This window comes from Taurulus bubalis, assembly GCF_910589615.1.
Source record: "Taurulus bubalis genome assembly, chromosome: 12".
Lineage (NCBI taxonomy): Eukaryota > Metazoa > Chordata > Actinopteri > Perciformes > Cottidae > Taurulus > Taurulus bubalis.
This window is the reverse complement of record NC_136600.1, coordinates 12,102,807-12,111,853: the sequence shown is the minus strand read 5'-3', so window position 1 is coordinate 12,111,853 and position 9,047 is coordinate 12,102,807. Positions and strand designations below refer to the sequence as shown.

General features: G+C 41.8%; 1 protein-coding gene across 1 annotated transcript; it reads right to left on the bottom strand.

Moving 5' to 3' along the window:
* Positions 1-2,094: 2,094 nt before the first annotated feature.
* bola1 (bolA family member 1) lies at positions 2,095-4,379 on the bottom strand. The gene is made up of 2 exons (XM_079227468.1): positions 4,348-4,379; positions 2,095-3,450 (listed from the first exon to the last, which is right to left on the bottom strand). Exon 2 carries the CDS (start codon positions 3,425-3,427, stop codon positions 2,975-2,977), a length of 453 nt encoding a protein of 150 aa, XP_079083594.1. The 5' UTR covers positions 3,428-3,450; positions 4,348-4,379; the 3' UTR covers positions 2,095-2,974.
* Between the last annotated feature and the right edge of the window lie 4,668 nt (positions 4,380-9,047).

The following is a 9,047-nucleotide window of genomic DNA, read 5'->3' as shown; positions in this document are numbered from 1 at the left end:
CACAACATCTCCTGCATACGCAAGCAATAACACAGGGTGTAAAGAGTACTGTATTATCATATAAAAGTACTGTTACTTGACATTAGTTAAGTGGAAGATTACTACTCAAGTGGGGAAGCAGCCTTTTGGAAGACAACACAGCTTGGGTAAGCATGAAGGGGCCAAACTGGCTCTTAATTTATCATCCTGGAACAATTTCTCACAGACTGCTCTGAGAAGTTAAAAACAAACTTAAGTGGACTCTCCTCCTGATTCGGCCTTAATTGCACAGCTGTAGGCTACTCTCAAACTGCTGCCTTTTATTTATATGCCAAAAGTAGTAGGTTACCTAAGAATATGCTCGAAAACAGCATAAAAAAAAGTGCATGAAAAAGAAAGTAAATTAAAGCACTTGCAATTCCACCTCTGGCAAAAACGAGTCACAAACGGTGACCTCACTGACCCTGTTATTTTGTTGTATAACCGCCACAGACAAAAAAAAAGGTGATGTACTATACTCACACATGTAAAACGGTCTCAACCTTTTAAGTGCAAGGCAAGTCTCTGCACTCCACCTCATCACCCTTGACGACTTGACGTCTTTTCCCTCTCCATCATAACAGCACCTGGAATAGTGACACGTAAATCTCGTCGGCAGAGACAGTCTGCGGGTCCCGGGGCAGTGCGGCGCAGCTTATTGCTTTCTCCCACAGCCCCGACCTTGCTTCTTGGCCCCTTAGGCCTGGCTCTAATGGGCGAGCAGGGGTCATAAAGTGGTTGTGTTACTGTTTTCCTTTTTCCAAACTAGTGACACCAGTTGTTCACCCTCCTCACCGGGTCCTTTTGTGAGGCCTGACAGGCTGTCAATTCCAGGCGGAGGATGATTGTAGAAGACGACATGCGTTACCTTGAGGTCACACCACATTCTGCTGAAGGCTTGTCTTTATCAACTCATAATAACTTTGAATAGCTTTTTGCGGCAAAGCAGAAAAAGACGTGTTTCTTAAAAAAATGTAAATGATCCCAAGGAGATCAATCTTGGAGATGAATGACAATTGGGGTAATGGATTGTTGTTTGTTAAAGACTCCCACCAACGATTTTTGGCGTGTATTTGTTGTCTCATCCCCCTCACAGGCTTGAGGAGTGATTTTTGGCCGTCAACAGGGTTTGAGGGTTGGACGAGAAGACCTTCACGGTGACACAAACAACCCCACGACAGAAATAGACGCCCACCCACACACACGTGCAGTAGAGTCATTTTGAGAATAAACACTTTTGCCCTCTGGTTTGTTCAGCCAATTGCTGAAAAGGTATAATAATGATGGACCAATAAATTATAATTAAGCAATTGTTTATCGAATAAGATAATTGTAACAAAACTTTTTCCAATGTTGATTACAGACATTTGATGTTGTATTTAGATTGTATTTACTGTATTAGTCCTGTGATTACTCACATTCATTTATCAGTAGATTGTGTTTTTATTAAGACTACATGTACAATCATAAGAAAAAACTGACATACACAAATTAGACTTTGAATAATGAAGACATCTTGTATTCATCAGCCAACTAGTTTGCTTGTTCACATACTGCCCTCGTGTGTTGAGCCAGCAGTACTGACATTATCCTCCCAACCATTTCATGTGTGAATTACTTGATGCAATAGTCCCTGTCATACATCACAAAAACGGGTTTTGATTTAAACTTTAAATTCGGAATTACATTAACTTCATTACACTGTTATTTGAAACGGTTTTGATATACATAAGCATAACTGGGTTGTTGTTTTTTTCAACTATTATTTACCATTATAAAGATGTTAAGTGATTAGGCCTTATAGAAGGATGTCTGTAAACAATTATATTCAACACATTTGACCAACAGGGGACATTTCTGTGGAAGGCATACAAGGCTTATAGACACTGATAGAAATCGTCCACAGGGCTGACTCGATTTTATTTGTTTTTAAATTAAACAATAAAACAATTTTGCATTCATTGCAAATATTTTTCTTTTCAATCCCTTTGTAAGGAATTGATTTGCTTTTGAGCATAACACATAATGCTGTTATATAAGAATAATATAACATAATGCTCTATATAAGAAGGGGCTAAAAGGAAAGATTCAGATGTTTTTCAGTCTGTCGCAACACTCACATGGCCGCATGTAGAGTTGTCGGTCACTGCAGATGAAGATCCTGAAAATAGTGAATCATCAGCGATCAATAACTATTTCAAGTTACATATTGCATGCGAGTATTGTACTAGACTGGAAAACTACCCTTGAAATGAAGGTGTGGAACCTGTTTCTTAAGTGTTGAATGCAACGACTGCGCCTCATTGTTCAGTTAGATACAGGTTCAAATATCTTTCGTAAAGACCACAGGAACTGAATTCAACTATGACCCCTCTCACTCACACTTTTTTAGTTGCCAACTACATGGGGAAAGCATTCCTTAATAAATCCCTGCCTTATTCTCTTATAAACCTTCAATCATGATTTGCAGTTTTATTTTTTTTAAGCTTTATTTTAATTCACGAGCAGAAATGCATTCTTAACCATAAAATCTTCACCTCTGGTTCTTATGAAATGCGATTGCTGTTCAGGCAATAGGGGCTTTTTCTGACTATAAATTAACTGATGATTCTGAAATAATCACTGAGACTGCGAGCTATGAGCACTGATGTGGAAAGTCCTCACATTATTTCCTCTGTGTTGTATTCAATAAGTGCAAAATACCCGTGAACACCTGGAGTGATACGGGATATTACAACATTTGTTTAACTGCACAAGATACATCTCAAGAACGCATTGCTGATTTCATGCTTACAATTCTTGTTTTATTATGATAGAATAACCATACACCCATTTTTTTATTGAAATCTGCAACAGAACCCTGGCTGCCATTACATGAATGGCATTGATGCCTTGCCTAAAGCATCCACCTTCCCTCTTTACAGTTCAGTCCAAAAGCATCACAGTCCACAACCCTTCACTCCCGGCCGGCCTTTAGTTTCTCCTCCACCATGTGATCGCCCCTTGAGCCGCCCATGCAAGGGGGACTCTTAGCCAGGGACGGGTTACTTCCCCACTGCTCGGGAGTCTTTACCTGGATGGCCAGTGCATGAACGCAGCTACTCAACTCCTCTTTCAAAGCCTCATTAATCAGACGGTGGCGCTTTATCAACGGCAGACCCTCAAACTGCGAGCTGACAACCAGGACACGGAAATGGGATTCAGAGCCGGTGGGCACAGCGTGCATGTGGCTTTCATTGTGGACCTCTAAGTGAACCGGCTTGAGTTTGTCGGTCAGTTTGGTTCTTATAGACCTCTCAACAGGACGGTTCTGGTCTGGATCCATGGGTGGTGTGAAGTGGGCCAGAGGCCGGCTTGAGGCAAGACTGGTAGAGATGGGCCGAGCACAGCGGAGGACAGTAGGAAGCATCAGTGGTTGGGTCAGGAGATCACCTATGAAAGCCAGATGGGTATAAATTACAAGTGACGTGCTACCTAATGAAAAGAAAGATATGCATGTTGTGGTAGGCATAATGATTTCATAACAAGCTTTGGGGTGTATTAAAAACAATTCATGTTATCAGCAGATACCATGAGATGAAGAACTGGAAACGAATTTAGAAGAAAACAGGCTGGACCAGGGAGTCCCGAATGAATCACATGCCAAAAATGCCTAAAACCCCAAAAAGTTTCTTCAGAACAGAATCACCTTCATGGCCAGAGCCGTGTCATTATCTTAACCTGCTGCCGTGTTAAAACACAACTCTCTGTTCGTTGTTATTTGGCCTTTTTAAGCCTTCTGAGAGGTAAAATACATAATGTTCCATGTCAAAGGGGGACAACAATTAACTGTAACACTACCAACGTGATCTAGACAATACCACCTTTAACTAAGACCTCCATAATAAACATAGCCGAGACCATGTCAACAACTAAACCGTATACAAGAAGGCAGAATTGTACTGACGTAAAATGACCCACACATGCGTCAGACGTCACTGCAAAGCGTTGAAGAGTATGAAAACGCACTAGCTTCAACCTGCAGGACCCAAAACCGGCTGGCGTTACCGGCTGAGGCTTTGTTTTCCACTCCAGTGAATGGCAGAATAAACCAGTTCACGTTGCATGTAACTGCAACTTGTAATATCGGTAATGTGGTTGTTTTGCTGATAGCTTGGTGGCTAATTCACTGCTCGCTTGCTAGCTTTAGCACAATAAACACGCACTATGTAAGAAACCCGAGAATGTAATGGCGTCTACAACAACTCCTGTATCGGTCTGTGTGTATTGTTACACTAAACCGAGTCACGAAGCAAACGTGTGAGGGAATTTAGTGAACTAGCTACTCACCTTGTAAGTTCAGCGAGTTGCGTCTCTCACAACGCAACACTCACCGGAAGTGACTCCTCACGCGCTGGGTTGTGAAGTTTTCTTTTTACATGTTTTGTAGTCCTGCAGCAGCATCGCTGGCAGCTACGAGATATAGATATTTAACTGCTCTTACATTAACACAAACACCATTCATCATCACCAAATGTTCTTAACACCTTTTTAAGTTGTAAACAATGTCTCAGGCTAGTGGTTTACATGAATAACTGATGTGAATATACAAAGAATAGAAACTGAAAATAGAGCATCTCTGACAGGAAATCGCCCATAACAGTCACCTACTCATTGTGGTCACAGAGTAAAATGAGAGCAAGGCACAAATATAGGTTTATATAGGGGGTAAGTGAGAAGATATGAAACATTGTTTAGTCTGGAAGGTGTGGTTCACCTGGGGGGATGGGCACATAAGCACAGAATAGAGATGGGTTCCCTTAACAAACACCAGATCTTCTTGTTTAAAGGTTGAAATGTTTGTGGTTGGGGGGTTGTGGTTGTTGTTGTGAATGTGTGGGTGTGTATGGGACTGTTTTTCATCTGATGAATGGACATGATCTAGTGTTTCCCATTAATTTCCTATGGCGGTCACTTTTGACTGGTAACACCATGTATGTTACAAAGTTGACTAAACCTAAAATTCAATGAAAGTGGTCATCAGCAATGTTATATGTTCAAATGCCTCGTGTGGAGGATATCATAAGGCCTTGAGGCAATCAGATGTAAAACACATTATGATTGATTACAATTGTAAATCAGTCAGATTTGACCCGAACAAGACCGTAGGGTTAATCAGTGTCTGATACGACACAGTGGCTCAGAAGGAATACAAAATGAAGAGTGAAGTCGACACAATCTTGACACAATCTTGTTAATTATTAATTTACAACCCTTTTTGTAAACACTTTCCTTTTTTTCTGAGCCACACTAAGTGAAGCTTTTCCTTGTATGCTCATTCAAAACTTAACGCTAAGCGTTGATACACGGAAACAAGGACAAAATCCGCACCAAAGTGAATATATTGATTAAAGTGAGGGATTTTGCCTTTTGTGTAAATGTAAACCTCTACTTTATTTTGGATTTATGATTTAGAGTGTGGGAAGAAACCGGAGCATCCTGAGTAAACCCTGAGTAAACCCTTCAAAGAAACAGCTCCTGAAAGAATTGCCCTGACAGCGTGATCAAAATTTTATTTATATTTAAAATATTTGTCCTGCTTCCAAAAACTATCATTTGTCTATTTGGTACCACGCGATACCTATTATGCAGCGTTACGTCTAAAAAACACCACCGGGTAGAGTTGGACCAGGTTGGGAATCACTGTATTACACCACATGTAGGCTGCAGTGTAGGTTTATATCAGCACCATGGACAGAGCCTGCATAAAGCTTGAATTTAACTTTCCTAGTTTAAAAATATCTAGTATCAGCACCCTTTTGCGCACGTGGCTTCAACTCGTAAATGTCTCGCACCATTTCATCCTATGAAAGCTGTCGTTTACACGCTGGTAGTGTGAGAGAGATGTGTGTAATCTGTGGTAAGAATGCCAGTTCCTCTCTAAATCTAGGTTGAACACTTATTATAATTTTTATTTTTTTCATAAGTTACTATATTTCTATGTATTGTAGGGCTTGCTTCCTGCTTTCTTACAGTGCAGACGCTTTTCTGCTTGCTCTCGCCTCTGTTTGCATTTTTCTGCTAATACCTTCTGATATTCTTGTTTTTTCTTTTGTGAGAATCTTTGAGCAGCAGCTCCCGGACACTTGAAAACCACTGAGACTCTATTTTTCTATAGATTTGGCTGGCTATTGCCCTAATTCCGCTGGTTTAAAGATAAATTGCTATAGGCTACTTAGCAGCTAAGCTAAAGGCTACTTAGCAGCTAAGCTAAAGCTAAGGAGCAGCAAGATGCCATCTCTCTCCATGGACAACTACTACAAACTCCTGCAGAAGATTGCAGTTTTGGAAACAAAAATCCACCGAATAGAAGTGAACGTGGAGGTAAATGGACTGTGTCAGAATGATACCACTTTACCATGGACTCAAAATCTTGTACAAATGCAAGCTAAGACACAGCTAACTAGCACCACTAGGCCTATCAAGAAACAGGAGGGCTGTGTAGCTGTTAACGAAACCTCAAATGGTAGTCCTCCCTGGAACTCTGTCGCTACAAAGCCGAAGAGGCATTCGCACCCTCGGGATGTGGGAGGACGACTAACAGGACGACTAACAGGCAGAGCTCAGCACCCTGAGATCTCAGATGCGACTGGCTGGCCTGCACTGCCACGCAGGCAAAATTCCTCCTCAACCCCGTTACGCAGCTGGACACAGCAGAAAACAGCTGGGAAAAGTAAAACCAGTAAAGAAACTCCACAACAACCAAGCCTACAACTTAAAAACAGATTCGCTCCACTGTCACAGGATCCTAAATCTGATGATCTGGATAAGCAGCTATCTTCACAAAGCAGGGTAAGAAACGAACATAAAAGGCCGCAGGAAAAGAGTGGGCCTGAGACTCTGATCGTTGGAGACTATGCTGTAAAAGATGTCCGAACGATGTGCAGCAAGAATACCAAAATACTCTGCTTTCCGAAAGATATGGTGTCTAACATGAGAGATAAAATCCTGGACATCATGGCTGACCATCCCACGGTGAAAAACCTCATTGTGCATACGGGAAGCTGTGATATTGTGAAACAAGAGTCTGAAGTTCTGAAGCGAGACTTTATTGACTTGTTAAACACAGTCAGCTCTGTCAATGCTGAGGTGTTTATCAGTGGCCCTCTTCCACCAGCAAGGAGAGGAGATGAAAGATTCAGCAGGCTGTTTGAACTGAACAGATGGCTGTCAACTGCATGTACTGACCATACAGTACATTTTATCGACAATTTTTACATTTTCTGGGAGCGTATACATATTTTTAAGGCAGATGGAGTTTGCCTGAACAAGTCAGGGGTAAAACTCTTCACCTCTAACTTATTTTTCTTCCTGCGTCACTCGTCTGTTCCCACTGCCAAGGACAGGAGACAAGAGGAATCTAAACAAGAGATAACCACACAGCATCGCCGTGGAGACCTCATGGGAAGGAAACCAAGGGAGAGCCAAGAGGAGGAGTCTCCACCCTCATCATCAAGGATTGATATCCCTCTCGGAGAGGACAAGTCTTTACTTCCCTCACCAGCACCTACTTCCAGCCCCCACACTTCATCCAGGTCCCTCTCCTCTCTACTCTCTCTACTCTCTCCCTCCTCCCCATCCTCCCCATCCTCCCCCCTCATGGAGTTCACTGACCGCATGAACGAGATGGTCATTGCTGGAATCAAATTCACTCCCTTCCGCACTCCCACTTCCCGTGCTGAAATCCCTCCAGCTAAACCTCCGTCTCTGGTTCTAAGTGCTTTGACACAAACACCGAAGTTAAAGCGCTGTGCCCCTCCCCCGCCTCCACAACATCTCCACAACCATCCTCCATCTCCCCTACCCGACATTGGTTGATATCTTTTGGGTCCGGACTACAAGGTTAATGACACCACTGATTATCTACAGGAACAGTCGGGGCCCTGTATGAAGTTAGCCTTCTTAATTCCTGTCCTGACTTATCGAAAAAGGAAAGGTGAGGCTGCGAAGAAACATTAATAAATCTGCAAATTTATCCAATTTAACATTCATTCCTCGTCAGCCTGTCCAAAGAAATAGGGCAAATATAGTTTTAAACAAATTAAACTTAGCTTTATTAAATGTCAGGTCTCTGTCATGAGAAACATTTTTAATCAATGATTTCATTATTAGGCACAAACTTGATTTTTTGTTTTTAACCGAAACTTGGTTAGACCAAGATAACAGTGCAGCTGTTCTTATTGAAGCAACACCTCCCAACTTCAGTTTCATGAGTGAAACAAGAGTGCATAAGAAAGGAGGTGGAGTTGCTATTTTATACAATGAGTCTCTTTAATGCAAGCAGATGTCTTTTGGTCATTTTACTTCCTTTGAATATGTGGCTCTCAATTCCACGCAAGTTTTATTCCTCAACATTTACAGACTACCTAAATACTGTGCAACCTTCTTTGATGAGTTTACTGAACTGCTGTCTATAATATGTATTGATTTTGATTGTGTTGTCATTGTTGGTGATTTTAATATCCATGTTGATAATCCCCAGGACAAAGGGTCTATAGAGCTATGTGGTGTCCTTGATAACTATGATCTGACTCAGCATGTAACAGGTCCCACCCACAATAAGGGGCACACTCTAGACCTAATCATCACCAAAGGTCTGGACATTTCCAAGGTTGCTGTGACGGATGTTGCACTCTCTGATCGTTCCTGTGTTTTCTTTGAGAGTGCAATCTCCCTGCACACAAATGTCCAAACCAAGGTTGTGACAAAGCGTTACATCACTGAAAACACAAGTGAACTATTTATTCAGAAGTTCTGCTCCACACCAGGCCTCTCTTGCATCTCAGTCAATGAGCTTGTGGATGGCTTCAATTCTAAAGTTAAAAATGTTATTGACGCCATTGCACCCACTAAAGTGAAGGTCGTCTCGGGTAAGAAAAGATCCCCTTGGAGAAATGCCACACTGGTCAGAATAGAGAAAAGAGAGTGTCGGAAAGTTGAACGCAGGTGGCGAAAAACTAATCTCCAGGTTCACTGTGGTATCTATAAAG

What these genes read in the sequence shown, in the direction of transcription:
- bola1 (XM_079227468.1), bottom strand. Translation starts at nt 3,427, where the DNA reads ATGCTTCCTACTGTCCTCCGCTGTGCTCGGCCCATCTCTACCAGTCTT.